General features: G+C 43.9%; 3 protein-coding genes across 4 annotated transcripts in view; 2 read left to right on the forward strand and 1 right to left on the reverse strand.

Annotated features, from left to right (window-relative positions):
- ADAL (adenosine deaminase-like) overlaps positions 1 to 7,362 on the forward strand; it is a 29,918-nt gene extending 22,556 nt beyond the window's left edge. Inside the window, exons 12-13 of one of the 2 annotated variants that reach the window (XM_010836138.1) lie at positions 126 to 322; positions 7,289 to 7,362. In XM_010836138.1, the coding sequence (XP_010834440.1) occupies positions 126 to 311 (186 nt within the window). In that variant the 3' untranslated portion in view covers positions 312 to 322; positions 7,289 to 7,362. Of the gene's footprint in view, positions 1 to 125; positions 1,098 to 7,288 lie in introns of those variants that run through there. The other variant, XM_010836137.1, reaches the window with a different exon arrangement.
- Positions 2,094 to 13,089, reverse strand: ZSCAN29 (zinc finger and SCAN domain containing 29). Its single transcript, XM_010836136.1, has 5 exons — positions 12,764 to 13,089; positions 12,154 to 12,358; positions 9,643 to 10,338; positions 7,338 to 7,805; positions 2,094 to 5,269 (listed from the first exon to the last, which is right to left on the reverse strand). Exons 1-5 carry the CDS (start codon positions 13,076 to 13,078, stop codon positions 4,404 to 4,406), a joined length of 2,550 nt encoding a protein of 849 aa, XP_010834438.1. The 5' UTR covers positions 13,079 to 13,089; the 3' UTR covers positions 2,094 to 4,403.
- A 1,195-nt stretch (positions 13,090 to 14,284) lies between these two features.
- The window catches only part of TUBGCP4 (tubulin, gamma complex associated protein 4), a 42,076-nt gene continuing 36,221 nt past the window's right edge, over positions 14,285 to 20,139 (forward strand). The window contains exons 1-2 of the mRNA XM_010836135.1: positions 14,285 to 14,562; positions 19,817 to 19,945. Coding sequence (XP_010834437.1) covers positions 14,485 to 14,562; positions 19,817 to 19,945 — 207 coding nt within the window. The 5' untranslated portion in view covers positions 14,285 to 14,484. The remainder of the gene's footprint in view (positions 14,563 to 19,816; positions 19,946 to 20,139) is intronic.

The following is a 20,139-nucleotide window of genomic DNA, read 5'->3' on the forward strand; positions in this document are numbered from 1 at the left end:
TGTAGGCCCCTGTTTAGACTCTTAAAAGCATGGTAAATAGGAAAATACTCTCAACAAAAGTTGAGAGTTGTTATTTTTTTTTAAGTCATTTCCTCGTTCATTTTGAAACTTTCTTACATTGACAGACTGATGATAAGGGTGTTTTTGCAACACGCCTTTCTCAAGAGTACCAGCTGGTGGCTGAAACATTTCATCTGACCCAGTCTCAGGTGTGGGATCTGTCTTATGAATCCATCAGCTACATCTTTGCTTCTGACAGCACCAAGGCTGACCTGAGGAAGAAGTGGAGTCATCTGAAGCCCCATTTTTAAGCTGTAACAAGGTGAATACTATTGAGTGTGTTTTACAACCTAGATCTCCCTGCCATATCCCACTTAGTAAGCTGCTCCTCCCTTGGAACCATAGCAGCCAAGTGCTGCGGACTCCGACACCAGCACCTTTCTCATGGTGGGTGCTCAGTAAATCTGTCTTAAACCTCCTGAAGGCTCTGAGGTTGTCCATGGCTTACCTCCATGCTGCTTTCAGGAAGGGACCCGAATGCTGCTGCACACTGAGCTCCCCATTCTAGCAATGGTTTTGCCTTAACAGTCCCTCTTCACTAGAGATCATGAAACTTCAAGAAAATCAAAGTAGGTTCTCATCAGGAAAAGTTTTGGAACTGCTAGTCTAAATAAGGTGAGAAGGGAATACAGATTGTTACCAAAACCTTTAATCTGTCTAGCTTGTGATGACAGCTCTGTGGTTTGTTGTGCCTACTTTAATCAGACTCCCTTAAGTATTCTCCAGAACTGTGGACTCCAGGCTACACTGCATACCATGGATTTTTGTGAATCCCAGTAGCCAGGGTTAACCTCCTTTGGGTGATGCTCGTGACAGATCAGGCTAGCTGCTGAGATCTGCCTTTGCCCTTCTCATGATTAATCCTTCTGGAGTCAAGATACATTTTAGATTTTGAGTTGAATAATGGCGAGAGAATTGATCCATTTTTGTGCTCATATCTCATCTTCCCTTCCTTACACTTTGTCACCATAAAAATAGTTCCCTGTAGAGTTGACAAGACAGCCCTATACTCAGGTTACAATAAAAGAGAAATGGCAGTGTTCTCTCTATATATGTATATATACACACACACACATATATATATGTATATATATGAACATATGTATGAAGTGAAGTCGCTCAGTCATGTCCGACTCTTTGCGACCCCATGGATGGTAGCCTACCAGGCTCCTCCCTCCATGGGATTCTCCAGGCAAGAGTACTGGAGTGGGTTGCCATTTCCTTCTCCAGGGGATCTTCCCCACCCAGGGATCGAACCCAGGTCTCCCTCATTCCAAGCAGACGCTTTAACCTCTGAGCCACCAGGGAACCTATGCATATGTGTGTATTAAGTCGTATGGCGTTGGCCACAGAGAATAAACAATAAAGGGAAGAAGGGACAGCATGGGGGGTGGGGGAAGAATAGCACGAGGAAAACAGCTGATGAGAACAGACATGACTGTCCAGCTCCTGCTAAGATATTCTTGCTTTCTCTGTTGCACACGCTACCCAGTCTGTCCCCACGGTCTTACAGGAATTACAGGGAGGGGTGCACAGATCCTCTTGCTCTCCCAGCAGTAGGCTTGGCTTCTCCTAGGATGTCAGAAGGCTATGTATTATTTCTTGCTTCATCCATCCTCAAGAGTGGCAGACAATGGTTTGTGAGTTAGTTTGAGATAAGATTGGGTTTTCCCAGGTAAGAATTTTGCCTTTGTCTTATTCTTTTTGCACATTTTCTTCATCTGGAGATTGGAGGGCTGGTCCTGGGTCTTTTAAGATAGACTCATTCTCCATGCCCAATTATAATGGGTCCCAATGGATTGTCCTAAAGGATATGGATACAGATACTAAGGAAGAATTTTCATTCTTATTTGTCTTTTAACCACATTCTAATTTGTTTTTCAGCCTGGAACATAAAGATTTAGACAGGCATACTTGTAGCAGCCCCACACAGGGAGCCAAAAAAAGCAAGTAAAGATTATCTTTTCTTCCCAGGAATGACTTAATCAAACTTTGCATATATACATTTTTAAAAAAAGCACTTGAAGAACCACTGGGCACTTTATAATTTTTATTAACTTGGTATCCCTGAGAGGCAAATTAAGGTGTAAACATTGTTCTGCTTTACACAAAGGGAAATGGAGGCAGGTTGACTTACATGTAAGACATCTGGAACCAGAATTCATATCTGTTGATACCACAACCAGTGCTTTTTCCACAAGACTATACACAGACATACTGAACACAGTACTCTCATTTTTAAAAAACATTACAGCACACTTCCTAAACTATCTCAGATCCTGAGCCATTGCTTTATACTGGTATTTATTGTTCTCTCCCTGTCTGTTTAGGCAACGTAACTGAGATACCACCTCCCCTTAATTCCTAAGACTCAGGAAATTCCCTCAGCACCAGAACTCCAATTCATCATTGGTAGACATCATTACTGTCTACCACAGTAAGCTATGGATTTTAGAATATCCTATCTCCCCATTTCTCTCCCAGATCTCATTCCTATCTGAGAGCTCATTAATGTGACTGTGACAGGGCTACTTATCTGACCTTAGCCATTGGGCATCTTCTTTCCTTTGACCTGCCAATCGAAATATCTTCTCTCAGGATACTGGTTCCTGACCTTTGTCTCCCATAGGAGCTAGTCCCCTAAAACTTCTCATCTTTCTTACCCAGTGCCAGTCAGCTGTTGCCTCATCAGTAAGTGCAGCACAGGACCCGATATATTAATATTCTGGGGGATGGAAGCCCGTTCATGATTTTCCTGGCACTCCACGTTTCAGCTGAAGCAAGTCCCTCTCTGCCCCCTGCACAGCCCTTATCGTGGTACCCCTCAAATTCTGTGCTGCTCTGAGCTTTGTCTCACCTTCCTTAGTCTGTCCTTTGCCCTCTGTTCCCTTGCTCCCCAGTTTTCCCATTTCTCACTCATTCAGCATGCAGTTTTACAATTAGTTTTGGAACGTTCATCTTGCCCAGTAAACCTTCCCTCTCAGCACTTACTGCTTCATGAAACCTTCCTGGTTAAAGAGAAGGAAATACCTCTCATTTTTTCCCCAAACTCTAATGCTTTAGACCTTAACTTTTATGCATAGTGTTACTACCTAGCTTTCTAAATTTCTCTAAAACTGTTGTAACTGTACGTGTGCACCATTTGTTCCTGTCAGTGTCATCTGTTGTAGGTTGTAAGGACAAGGACGGGGTCTGTTTAACTTGTGCTGTACAGGCTCATACTACTGTGAATATGTGGGCAGTTAATTCAATACCAGCTTTATGGTATCAAAATTACACTTGTTTGAAGAGCTGCTTTTAAAAATAGATGTATACAGTTGAATATGTGTGTGTGTGTGTGTGTGTGTGTAAGTATTGTCAACTCCACTGACCAAAGATAATCTGTCCTCCTTACAATTAGGGTAAAGAATTTTTGGCACAAAGTCGTCTGTTTTCCCAGTCTGTGGGAACATGGCCAGTGGCTTCTGCTCATCGCACATTAGTATTGTGCCCACAGGGTGCGTGACACTCACCCAGGTGTTAGGTGTGTGGATTATGGCAGTCCCTCTGGCAGTTCTAACTGCTTTCCCTACTACTGCATCCACTTGCCTTCCTCTTTGGGCTTCTGGACCACAAGGGACAGACAACTTTTAGATGAGACAGACCAGAAAAAAATCACACTAGATGCTGTAAATACGACGTTACTCTATTCCAAAGCTTCTGGGGCTTTGAAGACAGTAAGAAATCCAGGGTTCACAACTCTCTGTTTATATGAGGTTTACACTCTTCCCCCGTTATGGCACACCTAGATTCTTGACAAAATGGTTTATAGGTCAGAACCAGACTGGACACTTAAAGGCTCCTTCTTTAAGGTAAAGGAGTGTGTGTGATAAGTATATCATTCTGAGCACAGACTTAAGTGAGCAGGAAAAAAAATCATTCTTCTTTGCATTTCCATTACTGTATAAAGAGCTAGACCCATTCAGTGAGAATCCTTACTACTTCTCCATGAAATGCCGCAGTGTGGGTTTTTCTAGTTGAAATGCAACTGAATAATGTGATGAGTAAAGAGTACACATCGGATTCACAGGATCTGCTACTGTGTCCTCTCTGTTAGGGGAACAACTCAGGCTCTGAGAGGAAAGGGTGTTACCGTCAATACAAGCAAGGAGAGGGAACGAATCTTTCTTTCATTCTTACTCTAGATCTGAGAGAAACACAGGAACAAGCAGTGGGGTAAATTCTAGACTGTTTGCTTAACTAGTTGGGCACAGATTAGGAGATGGATCTCACTACTGGAGAACTGTTTCCAAACAATTTCAATACATGTAATGAGGCTGTTTTTCTCATAGATCCTCAAGGGCTTACTTAGGTGCTGGCTGTGACAGAAGTTTCTCTCGTGTGTGGATCTCTCGGTGCTTGTTAAGAGCAGAACTTTTACTGAAGCACTTGCCACAGTCTTGACACCCGTAGGGCTTCTCTCCAGTGTGGGTTCTGTGGTGTGCACGTAAGTCAGAACTCTTGCTGAAGCTCTTCCCACAGTCGGGACACACGTGGGGTCTCTCTCCTGTGTGTATCCTCCGATGTGCACTGAAATGAGAGCTGTTATTGAAACTCTTCCCGCACTCTTCACACTGATAGGGCTTTTCTCCTGTGTGGGTTCTCTGGTGAATGATAAGGCTTGAGCTCTGATTGAAGCGTTTTCCACACTCACCACACTCATACGGTTTCTCTCCTGTGTGGATTCTTCTGTGAGTGATGAAATTGGAGCTGTCACGGAAACTTTTCCCACAGTCAAGACATTGATAAGGTTTCTCTCCAGTGTGGATCCTCCGGTGTCTAATGAGGCGAGCACTCCGACTGAAACTTTTCCCGCAATCAGCACATTTATATGGATTTTCCACTTGATGGGCTAGCTGATGCATAGGGTGGGAGTTTGGACCAAAGCTTTTGCTGTATCTCAGATATTTATAGGGTCTCTCTCCCAAGTAAGGTCTCTGATGACTTGGGACCTTACCTAAACTTTCAGGGAATGTTGGTTTTCCTTTTTTCTCTCCCGGCGTGTTTTCCCACTGTCTTCCAGATCTGCATTCACTCTCATTGCCTTTACTTTGATTAAGATGCCGGGGAATTTTCCTTTCAGACCTTGCAAGTAATGTCTTATGTAGTTGTACTTCCTCAGAAATATCCCGTTTTAGATTCTCTTCATTCTCAAATCCAGCCTCGAAACCTAACATAAGAATAGAAATTTAAGTTACCCATTTTATCAATTATTATGTGTGACTGTAAAGTAGCACATTAGATGACTCAACATAAAAATTAGGGAGCTCTAGATCCTAAATAACTGCTGCTGCTAAGTCGCTTCAGTCGTGTCCGACTCTGTGCGACCCCATAGACGGCAGCCCACCAGGCTCCCCCATCCCTGGGATTCTCCAGGCAAGAACACTGGAGTGGGTTGCCATTTCCTTCTCCAACGCATGAAAGTGAAAAGTGGAAGTGAAGTCGCTCAGTCGTGTCCGACTCTTAGCGACCCCATGGACTGCAGCCCACCAGGCTCCTCCGTCCATGGCATTTTCCAGGCAAGAGTACTGGAGTGGGGTGCCATCGCCTTCTCCGTCCTAAATAATTACTGTCTATTAAAACCTATTTGGTAATCTGTCACATGCTTTTCATCTACAGGGGAACTGATGAATATGTTCTTTTAACTCTTTTTCCTGGATATCTGGGATCTTCAGAAAATCCTCTCAGTATACCAAGAAAAACTCTCCAGATTTAAGATAAAACCATGACTATGATTATGCAGGAAAGACACTTTCTAATGCTGTATTTTAGCCTCATCTCAGGCCTGTCACAGTTTACATTCTTTGCCAGTAACTAAAGGGATAAGAAAAGAATGTCCAGGGAAACTGGGGAACTTCTATATTGAGGAAGAGCTACATAAGTCCTTTTCACCCTCAAATTCCATGTGTTGAGAATAAAAACAGGGTAGAAAGATACCTGTTGTCTTTCAAAGAACAAAAGGCCTTCTGAGAGAGAAACTTTGGTAGGTGCTCTCTCTTTGAAACTTTCTCTTTGCCCATGGACAAATAATCACTAGATGTTCCAAAGCACTACTCTAATGCCCAAACTAAGCTTTAATATTCCTCTAAGAGCCAAATGCCAGGCTTCCCAGGCCTAGGCTGTGAGAATTTGTAGATACTTGGAAAGTTTCAGTTTGCAAATTCAGTTTGAATCTGTAGAATTTTCAGAGGTTTCAGATAAACTCTGGATCCCAATTCCCTGGACTAAATCTGAGAACATGTACCCCTTAAAGCACTATTTCTACCCAGAAGCCCAGTGTTAGGATTAGACCCATGAAATGGAGGTTCATTATATTAACTGAAATCTCAGAAACTTAAATATGTGACTATAAATTATGAGCCTCTGAGAGGGGTACTTAGCATTTCCTAAACCTAGAAGCTGTTACTTAGTGGAACATGTTAATAGCTTCATGGAGTTGATGCTCTGTGGAGCACACTTGGAGAATGCAGATCTAAAGAATATTTTGGAAAAGAAAACTTGTTTATCAAATGCCCAAGTACCGTGCTAGGTGCCTCACTGTGGTACTTCACTTACATCAATCTTGTGAGGCCGGTCTTAATAAATAAGCAAAATTACAGGGTTAAGTAACTTGCTTTAAGGTACTCAACTAATAACATAGTCTATATTCACATACATATATATGTATGACTCCAAAAACAGAATTCTTCCTGCAAGGAGGGAAGCCATAATGAAGTTTTATGTTTTTTTTTTCTTAAACAGTAAATAAGATTCAAAGGGTCAGTTCCCTCAGAAATTTCAGACTTTGCATTAAGTGTGTCTGAAGAAAGAGATTATCAGGTTTTCATAGATATGAATAAAGCAGGCATACAGATGGTGTATAAGCTGAAACTAGAAGAAAAAGCAGAAATGAGAATGAGCTTTAAAAACCCAACTTCATGTACTGTGTGTACAGGACATGCCGTTTGGGAAATGTTAGCTTTCAGAGTCCCTGCCAGGTACGCTGGCTAGTAACTGAGCAGCTCACGTGCAGATGAGGGCACATTTACAAAGTCTGCAGCCATCTCAGATTGATGCTATAGCGTGAGGAGGCAAGTCAAGTGGAAAGCTGCCTAAATAGACAGGAAACCTGGAGAAAAGAGAAGAATCCCTGAGTATTGGGTGTAGAGGCCAGTTCTCCTGGTCCTCAATCTGATAATTTTTCTTCTAGATGCCACTGCCTCCCCTTTGCTGCTTCTACCTTAAGAACAGGATCTTACCGCTGGGGCTCTGAAATAAGACTGGAGCGCGGGTCAGTGCCTCTGGAGGTATCTCGGGATCCTCTTCATCATCTTCAGAATCATCTTCTATGGCCTCGACTGCCGGCTCGGCTTGCTTTTCGGCTTCAGCCTCACTGGTCTCCTGCATGGGGCATAAGGCTGTCTCTTCTTCCTGGCCGTCACTGGGCCGGGCAGCCACCCGGGCATTCACCAAAGCGTCCATCTCTTCAAAGAAGGGACAGGTCTCTGGTGCTTGGCCATTCTTGACTTTCCGATAGCTGGTCTGTAGGCTCTTAAACTTGGTCCGACACTGCTCCGGTGTCCTGAGGAAGCCATATTCCCATAACCGCTCAGCCACGGCTCCATACAACTGGCTGTTGCGGTGACAGTTCCGAAGGGCTTCGTAAAACTGAGTCTCACTAAGAATTCCAAGGTAGGTCTTTGTCTCTTCATAGCCCCAATGCACACCTGCCACCAGAAGAGAAGTTTTAGCACCACTTAATGCAGGGCTTTATAGCCGCAATTCCTCAGTCCTAGCATCTGCATCATGAAAAGTCGCCTAAGCTTGGGCTCCTAGGTGAGAAGGCAAGAACACCTCATGTTTCCAAATCAATGCAGACTCTCAGGATGTCCTGCTTCTCTGGTCCATATCAGTTTCACAGAGACCTTGACTCCTACATTCAATTTAAAAGGCCTTTTCAGCTGATCACAGTAGTGATCATTATGTACACTGAGACAAGTGTACAGAAGGCATTTCCCCATTCTTCTAGCAGTTCTGGAGTTCTGATCCTAACTAGAAAATAACTGGTTACAAGACCTACAGTCAGTCACTGTCAGCCAGGAGCCATCCTTAAATTCTCTGATCAATGTTTTCCTACCAGCCCTACTTCCTTATAAATTAAGTCTCCCAAAGAATGTCTCAAAATCCCAAGGAACAGTCTTTTTCAGATTCATACTGCTGCCTAATGCACTCCCTTTTATGGCCCTTCTTCACCTGGCCACAGTCTCAAAAAGCCAGCCCAACAATAGCAAAGGCCTGAAGGGTACAAGATAAGAACCTGTGGTCAGGCACCTTCTCCTTAGTAGCAGAGGACTGGCAGAGCCAGGAGGAGGAAGGAAGCAGAGCATTGAGCACCTCCTGGTCCCCAACATGGGTAGAACTTCATCAGGATGACTAAGAGACTCTGCTCCCTGAAGGTCCCTCAAGCTAAAGGGAAGGGAGGTTCCAAGAGCTCTCCTCCCACTTGAGAGCCAGGTGGCAATGACATTGCTTCCATTATCCTCCACTCTCTGCCAGTGAAGCAATAGGGAAATAACTGGAAGACAGAGAAAAAGCAGTGGAAAAAGACAAAAAGAACACAGATAAAGAAAGTAATAGCAAATAGCACATGGGCCATGTTTGTGATTTACCTAAATTTATTCCAGTGACAAAAAGGGAAAGAGAATTATTTTTTTTTAAAGGAAAAAGTACAAGACAAGAAGACTAGAACAGAGCAAAAGTAACAACACGTAATAAAACGTGGAAGGAATAGATAAGTGTTCACAGTAGAACTGCAGCTTTGGAGTTAGCTCTGTCCATACCTTACAGTTGAGGACACAAACTGTGAAATGCTCCCCTGGCTGATGAGTGGGCAGGATTAGAAACAAAGCCTCCTGCTTCATATGTGGTGCTTTTCCCATAACAGCTTAGTTGTACAGATTACATCAGTAATAATGTGATATTTAAAGATGGTTCCATAGGCAAATAATATTTCAATAGAGTGTTAAACAAGATTTCTTGCTGCAAAACTGGGTCCTGTTAAAATGCCAATATGTGATGCAAATCTCATAGAGGAAACGTAGAAAATGTTTTCCCAACTTTAGACAGTCCTTCACTATGCTCTTTTAAGTAAAAAGGAACACATAATAAACTTGAGTTTGGAGGATAAAAATAAAACACCAGTTCATATAAGGCACTCAACAGATAAACTGTTTCTCCTTAAAGATACTATACTGCCAAGATTTTCTCAGACTTCAGTGATTTTATAATCAGGAAAATATATTTTAAGAAAGAAACAGAAGGAATGGTACTCCTTTTCAGGACTCACTTGAATTTTGAGTGTATTTCTTTATAATATTTAGTATTTTTCTTTACTTACTATTAACTCACTGGTTTTCCCACAAGAGAAGGAAATACATAAAGAACTGAGAAATACCTCTATTCTCTTAAGTGACAAAGCTGGCAAGTGACATTAAGTTTACTAACTCCACACCCAACCTCATAATTCCTCCGTCTAATCCTAAAATGCCAAGAAGAAAGGCTTACCACTTGGGCTACGGAAAAGGACAGGTGTGGTGGAGCTGTCAGGGTCCCGGGGAGTGGCCTCTTGGCCCACTTCGTCACTGTCGGACTCTTCAGCCGTGGCCTCCTCTCCCCCTTCATGGTGCCAGCCCTCTTGCTCTGGCTCCTTGGTCTCAGCATCACTGCCTCCCAGGCCAGAGTGAGAGGCCGCCTCCTCCGGGCCGTTACTGGGCAGGGCAATGACCTGGGCACTCATCAGGGCTTCCATCTCTTCAAAAAAGGGACAGGTCTCAGGTGGGTGGCCACTCTTGACTTTCCGATAGTTCTTCTGGAGACCTTTGAACTTGGTCCTGCACTGCTCCAGGGTCCGGAGGAACCCAAACTCCCGGAGCCGCTCCGCCACAGCCCCGTACACTTGGCTGTTTCGATGACAGTTTCGGAGAGCCTCATAAAACTCAGGCTGACTGAGAATTGCGAGGAGAGTTCTGGTCTCTTCATGGCCCCAGTGCACACCTGCCACCTTCTCATCCTCAAAGCCCCAGTGATCCTGGTCCACCCAGCTGCTTCTCTCTCTCCTGGATGGTAACAGATCAGCAGACATTCGTCTGTCTTCTGTGTGACTGCCTCTTGGGAGTTCCTTCTCCTTGGAGCCCAGATCTGGGATCCATGGCTCTCCTTGCTCCAACCTGGAGACCATGCTGGATTTAGAACATGGAAATCCTGCTTGCAGGGAAGCAAACAAAGGATATCATAGTTTGGAATGATCACAAAAAAGTATGAATTCAGACTTGCTTTTTTTTTAATCCAAGAAGCTTATAAAGAAAAGTAAGAAAATGTTTTCAGAAAGATCAGTGGATTGAAGAAAGTGAGGAAAATACATAAAACCTCAAAAAATGAGAAATACTTTCCAGCCAGGTGACAGAGGAAAGTGTCCTCTTGTGTGTTCAGAGCAGATAATTCTGCTCCAAGTTACTGCTTAGCTCTCCTGACTACTTGTATGCAGGTCCTGGCACTGCTGAAAACAGTCACCTCCTGCCTCCTAGAGAGCTGACTCTTCAACGACATGGGAGTTAATCCGAGCAGAGCTCACAGTAGGCCCTCTGTATCCACGTTCCTCCACGTCTGTAGACTTAACCAACTACAGTACTGTAGTCATTACTATGGAAAGATCGCTGTGTATAAGTGGACCCGTGCAGTTCAGACTCATGTTGTTCAAGGCTCAGCTGTGGTTCTCTACTTGGGACTAGAGAATTAAACTCAAGAGTGATTGCAAGGAAGAGACTGTCTTCAACTGTTCCATTTCTCACACTTTGTCAGTAACTTCTAGAGGCTTTTCCCTCAGTATATATCCTTTATTCCTTTATTTATGAATGGGCACAGCCCATTCATACCAGACTCCTCTCTCCAGAACGCAGCACACATTCACCACTCTGCCTTGCCTTTCCTTTAACTCCCTCCCTTCTATGCAAATTTAACCCATTAGTGCCCCCCTGAAGCCTTCCATACAGCCCTCCTTCGTCTCCTACTCTTTCAACCCCTATTGTACTCACACAACTGAGTAACAAGTCATTGTTTGGCACTGTTTGAATACAGTTCAGTTCACATATTTATGTTCACTTTTACATTCTCAATCATACTATAGGCTCTCTGAGAGGTACCTTTCCTCGTTCCAAGTACCCTGCATGGTGTTAAGCATGTTGGTAGGTGTTCAAAACGGATCGATTTTGCAAGTGGGGTTGAGGGACTGCATCTGGATGACTAGACAGAGACCACTACCAGCCTGGCTGGGAAGGCTGGCGTCTGGGATGATAACATCAGAATTCAAAACCACCTCAACAAGTTGAAGTGTTCGAGGAAAACAACGTACAACATGGAACTCAGCAGAGTACAAAGACGAAAAACAAGTTCCACAAAACCAAGTTTAAGAATAAGAACCAGGCACAAAGACAATCAGGAAAAGACCTGGGAGTATCAGGTGAATGATAATCATTAGTTGAGTTATACTGAAAGTATAATGAAATTCTGAAGTAAAATTCTTAGTCTGCCTCTACCTGCCAGACCCTCACTGGAGTAATATATATAATTTAATTCTCCACAATTAACACGATGTTTGAAGAATTTTCCAAAGGACAGTAACAAAAACTTACTAGCTCTGAAGAATGGAGCTTCTGGGGAAAAGCTTAAACAAATCTAGTTTAATATGGAGAAAGAAAATGACTAAAGGGAAGATAAGCCAAGTATAGAAAATAATTTTTATCTAGAAAATTCAGACTTAGTGTCGTCATTACCAGGAGAAAAGAAATTCCAAGTCCTGGTAAAAACTATAGAGAGCCATTCTCTGGCAGACTTACCAAAAGAGGAAGTATAAGAGTACTTATCGCAACAGAGAGCTAAGCTACTTGCCTTCAGGAGGTCCCCAACAGCTGCATGCTCCATTTCCACTCATTCCTGAAATCCATTTCCCACTCACAGCTCCCAACCCTACTTCCCAACTTAGAACGGCATCCTATCTTCCCACATGAATCTACTCCTCACCGCTCCTTTGAAAAGGTCTGAGCTTCTCCTTTGGGTTCATCTGCTCCTGTGGTCCCAGGTCTGGGCTTCTTGCCCTCTGTTTCTTGGGTACACCCCTGGGCTGGGGTTCCACTGACTCCTGCCGAACACTTAATAACTCTTGTGATGATTTCAGGGGTGTCATCTTCTCCAAGCGCACTTCCTGCCCCTTCACAGAGACTGTGACCTGGAAACAACCCCCATGAATTGTCACTGCAAGGTCATAATGAGGGGTATTCCCAGAGGAGTCTAGTTAATATCCCAAAAGAGATCATCCCTTTGGGACATGGCTAGGGTTGGGGTGGTGGTAGGGGGTTGGTTAATAGAACAAGGGTCTTTCTTACTCCATTACTGTTAGCTTAGAGCAGCTGGAACTCCAGAACAAAATAGTAAACCCAATTCCACACTAAAAAAGGATTCCCCTCTCATTATGTCGAAAAGTTACATTCAGGTGGCATCTCCCAATAACCTGTCTGAAAAAGTCTTTTGAAGGACCAGAAGTAGGAGCATCTAATGGAGACTGTGCCTTAATTTGGCCTTTTATCCTGCCCCTTCCCAGTCACATACTTCTGAATTCCCCCTCCCTGCTCACCGAACGTCCAGGTCTTCCAGGCTCTCTCTCTAAGTCTTCCACCAGAGTCACTGCCTCCTCTCCACTTTCTGGACATTGCTTTTGTACCCAGTTCTGGATCTCCCCAGGTAAGACGGTCAGGAACTGCTCTAGCACCAACAATTCTACAATCTGCTCCTTGGTGCGCACCTCTGGCCTTAGCCAACGACAGCAGAGTTCCCAGAGTTGGCTGAAAGCCTCCCGGGGCCCAGCCACCTCCTGATAATGAAATTTCCTGAAGCGCTGTCGGAAGGCCTCAGAGTTAGAGCCATTCCCTCTCAGGGTGGGTTTGGCCATGGTTCACAGCAGGAAGCAGCTTCCCTTCACTTAAAGGTCTAGGTTCCAGGGCTTACACCCATCTTCCCATGTCCTTGGAGAATCACCTGCAGATGAGTCTCTCTCAGTAAGCAGTTTCCTCCTAGGGCAGAGAGAGATGGCACTATCAGAAGGAATATATGTCTAGGGTCTTGCCAGAGCTGGCCTGACTGCCCATATGCTCCAAGTGGTCACCTGAGGTAGCACCAGCTTCAGGTCAGGAAGTCAAAACTGAGCAAGAAGGTGAGAGACCATTCAAAGGCTGCATTTCTGGGCAACATCCAGGGCAGCCCGGAGAAGCAGCAAAGGATAGAAAGTACTGTCTACTCTTCCACCGCCCCCAAATCTGACCCATGGAGCTCCCCTGACCAGTGAGTTCGAACCATTTGGGAGACCTGGAGCTCGGGAGGTTCTAAAGGCAGGTCACCATTCTGCTGAAGGTAACAAAAAGCCTCTGTCCAGCGGGTCGCAGCTGATCTCCGCCGTCCTTCCCCAGGCCCTCACAGCCCGCCCCTCTCCCTGAGACTCCACCACTACCAATTCCCACCCGAAACAAAAATCAAGTACTGAATACTGGGTCTCTATTTTCCCTCACAGCAAAAGTAAGCGCTCAGTAAACATCCGGGAACTACTGACGGGAAACCTCGCGCATTGAGAGAAGCTGATTTTGGCTCCTGAAGCGAGGTCCGGGTGGGTTTGGGGAGAGTCACACTGAGTTGGTGGAGAGAGGAATTCCGAGGGGGCAGTAGTCATGGGTCTCCTGAGGACGAGTTCGGGTGGTGGCCAGGCGCTCCGAGGTTCGCGAGCGCGGAGCTCAGGTCTAGGAGCGGCGGGTGCGGGGTTCCGGCCTCTTTGTCTGCGTTCCCTCCGGCCAGGTCACTCTCGGAGCCGTCATGAGTCCCTCCAGAGGCCTCCGACCGGACTAAGGCGCCCTGAGGGCACCCTGTGGCACACACCTGAGAGCTTCTTCCTCTCAGGCTATCGCTCAACCCGCTTGCATCTCTGCCCACCGGCCAGCCTCACCCAGTCAGGGTCTGGCTCCAGCCCGGGCTCGCCAGCCTCCCAGTCCAGCTTCCAAACCGGAAGTCCGAGTTGGTGCCTCGGGAGCCAAAGGCGCATGCGCAAGGGCAGCTCCCGCGACTCTTGCGGGGCACCGGCTGCAGCCGGCGAGTGGGCCCTGCTGAGCTCGGCGCACTTCCGGGACGCGGCGCGCCGGCTGCTTTCTGTCCTGTCTCCCCTGCAGTTGTCTCGGCGGGTAAAGTCAGGAAGAACGGTGCGTCCCGGAGACCTGTGCGCGCATAGAAAAGGGAGCGCTCGCCTTCTTGGTCTCCAGCTGAGGCTCTGGAGGAGGGTGCGACGGATATAGGGACTCGAGGTCCGCCGTGGGAATGATCCACGAACTGCTCTTGGCTCTGAGCGGGTACCCAGGGTCCATTTTCACCTGGAACAAGCGGAGTGGCCTCCAGGTACTGTCCGGCTCGGAGCGCGGGAACTAGCGAGCTCGGAACGGGTGGACCCGAGCCAGCGCCTGGGAGGAGGAGTCTGAGGGAGCAAGAAGGCGGGGCTGGCAAGGACCGACCGAGGCGCGGGGGGCGTATCCCTGGACGGGTAACCTGAGGGCTGTGCCCTAGGGGCTTAGGGATGGTTTAGACACCTGGAGAGGGTTGGGCCTAGGCGGAAAGCGGAGGGTGGATCCCTACTGGCTCTGCCTTAGGGGAAGAGGGAATCGCGGACCAGGCCTACGGTTGAAGTGTCTGGGCGAGAGTTGCTGGAGAACTGGACGTAAAAATGAGAGAGGCCCTTTCTCCCATCTTCATGCTTGCACAACGTTTTAAACTGAGTTTTGAAAGCTAGACCAAATACACAGTGCCTAATATACAATATGGAGAAGGAAATGGCAACCCACTCCAGTATTCTTGCCTGGAGAATCCCGTGGATGGAGACTGGTAGGCTGCAGTCCACGGGGTCGCAGAGTCAGACACGACTGGAGACTTCATTTTCAGTTTACAATAAGGATTCAGCCAGTTTTGTTGAGTGAAAAAGTGAGTGAGTTCCTTATTACTCCTTGTTGGAAAAATCTCTGCACTCAGAGAATTTGGAGCAGGGGAGGCTTTTTGTGTATCCAGGGATTTCAAGGGGGCTATGTATATACTATATATATGATTTACCTGTATGCTTTAATCTTCACAACCACCTATCTCCATATCAGAGATTAATTTCCGGTGTCAGGGATCACAGAGAATAAGTTTAGGGTCTTGAACCCAGGTCTGTCTGACTTCAGTATTTGAACCACTCTTTTCTACTTCTGCTTCCAGTAATATTATTCTAATCATTTCCATAACTTAGTAACTTACGTATTGTTGGCCTCGGTTTACAAAAGAGCAAACTGGAGCTCAGGGGACTTTATGGTGGCTGGTCTTAAAAAGGCAAGATTTGAATCTAGCTCTGTCTGATCACAAAGTCATGCCTGTTTGTATGAGAATTGGTAGTATAAGCTGTGGAGGAGCAGAAGAATTACATTCTTGGTTTTTACAACTTACACATCAAACAGATTCCTCTTATTTCTTTGCACCTGTAAAACTAGCACAATGCCAGGCATGTAGGAGGAAAAGGCTCAGAAAGTAATTGTGTGCTCTTGACTATGAAGTAAAAAGAGACAACAGAATATGGGAATAATAGCTGCCTTCCTTTTTTTCTTATAAAAAGTCTTAGTTGGATATTTTCCTCTTTAAGTTCTCAGTTTTAAAGTTACCCTCTAAGAAAAACTTTCTCTAACCACCTCTTTATACTTCTAATGCCATTATTTTCCATCACAGCAACTTATTTCCTTTAGAGGACATCATAATTCATATGATTTATTGTTGTTACCTACACATATAGTCTTTCTGTCACATAGGTTGCCTATGGGGGCAAAGGCCCCAGTGATCTTCATAGATGTTGCAGAAGCACCTAACAATTTCTGCCACATACTGGTATTAAGATATTTGTGAGGGACTTCCCTGATGGTCCAGTAGCTAAACTCTGTGCTCCCAGTGCAGGGAGCCTGGGTTCAAACCATAGTCAGGGAACTAGATCCCACATGCTACAACTAAGAGTTTGCATGTCGAAGCTAAGATCCAGCACAGCCAAATAAATTTTTTTTTAATTAAAAGATACTTATGAAAGAAAAAATTTTACCCAAACCAGCAAATATTGCATACTTTCTTCAGGACAGTGTTTTTCACATTTGTATAAAGGGTAAAATTGTCATGAATGTTCTCTGTTGATAAAAATAATTTTATTGTAATATAGAATATGTACACACATTAAGCTAAGTATAAACTCACATTGTTCTTGAACAACTGTAAACCCAATTATTTTTACAAAGTAAATAATGCTACCAAATTGATAATTCACATTGACAATCTGACGCAGCCTCTCAGTGTTGGCACTGTGACATTTTGGACTGGAAATTCTTTGTTGTGGGGACTGTCCTGTGCGTTATAAGATGTTCAGCAGCATCTGTGATCTCTACTCACTAGATGCCAGTAGTAGTCTCTCCCAGGGTGACAACCAAAAATACCTCCAGACATTACCCTCTCCCTTGGGGGCAGAATTGCCCCAATTGAGAACCATTGAGCTAATGCAGCATATACTTTTGTTTTGCTAAACCTAAATTGTCAACACTTGAGTTTCATAGTAGAATGATTTTGCTGCTGATCTGGCTATTTCCTATTTTGACTTTAGTAACTCTGTTCATATAAGTAGGTTATACTAAACAGTACCAATAACTTTAAGGTATCATTTGCTGTTTCAGAATAACCAGACCTTGAACTTTTCTAAAATTCCTGCAACACTGCACAAATGCCAATTTTAGTAGTAATATCACTTAATAACTGCATAGGGCCGTCCTAATAATAAGAAATAGTACTCATTGGAAAAGACCCTGGTGCTGGGAAAGATTGAGGACGGGAGGAGAAGGGGACGACAGAGGATGAGATGGTTGGATGGCATCACCAACTCAACAGACATGGGTTTGAGTGGACTCCGGGAGTTGGTGATGGACAGGGAGGCCTCGCGTGCTGTGGTTCATGGGGTCGCAAAGAGTCGGACACGACTGAGTGACTGAACTGAACTGAATAATAAGAAATTGCTGACATGTATTGAGCACTTGGCTATGTGCTTAGCACATGTGATTTACATATTTAATCCTCAAAATTATTATCTCTACTTTATAGGTATGAAAGATGAGGGTATTGCTTGCCTAAGATTTCAGGGAAGTAAGAGGTGACTCAGATTCAAACCCAAGCATTCTGACTCCAGAGACCAGGTTCTTAAGCACTGGTCATGCTACGTCTTAAAAGTTATTAACTTGAAGATATGGTTAACATTGTGTCATTAAGTCTACTTTAAATGGATTCTTAATCAAATTATTGTGGAATCAGTAACAGAAAAATTCTTTTTTGCCTATTTATTACATTTACTATCATATAAAAATGGCTTCCACAAAATATAATACATTATGAATATGAAATATTCTGAGTTCCTTGTGAATAGTAAATATTTCTGACTTTGCTCCTTATTTATGGAAAGTTAGCACAGTGCCTGGGATAAGTAGGTGGTCACTAAAAGTTGGTTGATTGTCCAAAGAAGATATTCAATGGCCAATAAACAAATGAAAAGATGATCAATAGCATGATTCTTTAGGAAAATGCACAATGAGATATCGTTTTATATCCTTTAGGATGGTTATTACCAAAAAAACAGAAAATAACAAGTGTTGGTGGGGATGTAGAGAAATTGCAACCCTTGTGCATTGCTGGTGGAAATGTAGAATGGTGCAGTCCCTGAGGAAAAAGATATGGCAGATCCCCCAGAACTTAAACAGAGAATTACCAAATGAGCCAGCAGTTTTATTCCTAGGTATATAACCCAAAGAAGTGAAAGCAGAGACTCTGATAGGTATTTGTACACCATGTTCATAGCAGCATTATTGACAATAGCCAAAAGGTAGAAGCAGTTTGTCCGTAGACAAAGGAAGTGATTACACAAAATACAACAAATATCAACGGAATGTTGTTGTTGTTGTTTAGTCTGAGTTGGGTTTGACTCTTTTTGCGACCCCGTGGACTGTAGCTCGCCAGGCTCCCCTATCCATGGGATTTCCCAGGCAAGAATACTGGAGTGGGTTGCCATTTCCTCCTCTAGGGAATCTTCCCAAATCCAGGGATGGAACCTGCATCTCAGCATTGGCAGGCAGATCCTTTAACACTGAGCCACCTGGGAAGCCCACAATGGAATATTATTCCAGCTTAAAAAGGAGAGATATTCTAACATGTGCTACAACATGGATGAACCTTGAAGACACTATGCTAAGTGAAATAAGCCAGTCACGAAAGAATCAATATTGTAAAGCAGTCAAATTCATAGAGACAGAATCAGAAGGGTACTTGGCAGGGTCTGTGGGTTAAGGAACAATGGAGAGTCGTAGGTACAGAGTTTTCATCTGGAAAGAAGAATATTCTGGAGATGCTGGTGGTGATGGCTGCCCAACAGTGTGAATGCAGTTAATGCCACCAGACTGTACACTGGGTGATGGCTGAACTGATAACTTTTGTGCATATTTTGCCATGAATTTCTTTTTAAGTTGATTGAATGAATATATTCTCTCACTACTATTTTTCTGCTTGAACTGCTGTGAAATCTTTATATACCATACTAAGTTATCATTTGGCCATGATTTAAATTAAAAATATGAATGAAAATATGGATAGTAAATTATATGTCCCGTTTTAAAGTGCTCTTACAGATTAAATATGCTACATTAACTTTACTTTTTTTGTTTTCTTTTAAGCTTTACATTTTTACTGAAGTGAAAACAAAATTTAAAATTTCAGAGAGAATTTGTAAATCCTATGAGTATGTTTGAGAAACCTCTGGAGTGTGCAGATCCAAGTTAGAGCAGTATTGCTCAAGAGACTTTGTTGCAACCAGGTCAAAAACCCCAAATATCCTTATAGATCATCCCAGGAAGAAAGATTTCATAAAAAATAGGTAATATACTCAGCCATGAAAAAGAATGAAATCTTGCCGTTTGTGACAACGTGGATAGGCCTGGAGGGTATTATGCTTAGTGAAATCAGGCAAAGACAAATACTATATGAAATCACTTACATATGGAATTTAGAAAACAAAATGAACAAACATAGCAAAACAGAAACAGGTGCGTAGATACAGAGGCCAAATGGCCATTTCCAAAAGGAAGAGGGGTAGGGTGAGGGATGAGATAGGTGAAGGGCATTGAGTACAAACTACCAGTTGTAAGTAAGTCGCGGGCTTGTAATGTACAGCACAGGAGCATAGTCTCTTGTAATAACTTTGTACAGTGTGTAATCTTTAAAAATACGGAATCACTACATTGTGCATCTGAAACCAATATAATATTTATACCTCAATTAGCAAAAAAAGAAATAGGTGATAGTGGCTGCCTCTGAGGAGACTGACTTATTTTTAATGTACACCATTTTGTATTGTTTAAATTCTTTACATGCATTACCACCCATTTCAATAAGTGACTAATTAGGCTAGGGCTAGGGAATAAGGTCTTTGTAGTGACTTGAAAATTCTTTTGTTATCCAGAACTTATCGATGTTAAATAGGCATCTTGCAAAGGGAGACAGCAGTTGTAGCGAGCAGTGAATAGCAGGCATCAGCATTCTTAGCATTATTCTCCTCCTCCAGGTGTCACAGGACTTCCCATTTCTTCATCCCAGTGAAACCAGTGTCTTGAATCGACTCTGCCGGCTGGGCACAGACTACATTCGCTTCACCGAGTTCATTGAACAGTACACGGGCCATGTGCAGCAGCAGGTAGGTTTCTGTTTTCTGAGAATGTACATCTCCTGTGGGCAGGGGCTAAGTCAGACTTTCAGTGATTCCATTGGTAATTCATGTGACATAAGTGTTAAGAAGTAATGAATGTCTCACCACTGGAATTATTCAAGTGAAGGGCAAGGTGACTCTCCTTCCAACAGGGGGAAAATATACGTGGGGACCAGTTTAGG

The sequence above is a fragment of the Bison bison genome, unplaced genomic scaffold, assembly GCF_000754665.1.
Source record: "Bison bison bison isolate TAMUID 2011002044 unplaced genomic scaffold, Bison_UMD1.0 scf7180017864061, whole genome shotgun sequence".
Taxonomy (NCBI): Eukaryota; Metazoa; Chordata; class Mammalia; order Artiodactyla; family Bovidae; genus Bison; species Bison bison.

Excerpts from the sequence above, each read along its gene's own strand:
- ZSCAN29 (XM_010836136.1), bottom strand. The coding sequence starts at position 13,078 with ATGGCCAAACCCACCCTGAGAGGGAATGGCTCTAACTCTGAGGCCTTC. Across the intron at positions 12,359-12,763 it reads CTGGAAGACCTGGACGTTCG|GTCACAGTCTCTGTGAAGGG; the intron begins GTGAGCAGGGAG and ends GGTTGTTTCCAG. Across the intron at positions 5,270-7,337 it reads CTTATTTCAGAGCCCCAGCG|GTTTCGAGGCTGGATTTGAG; the intron begins GTAAGATCCTGT and ends TTCTTATGTTAG.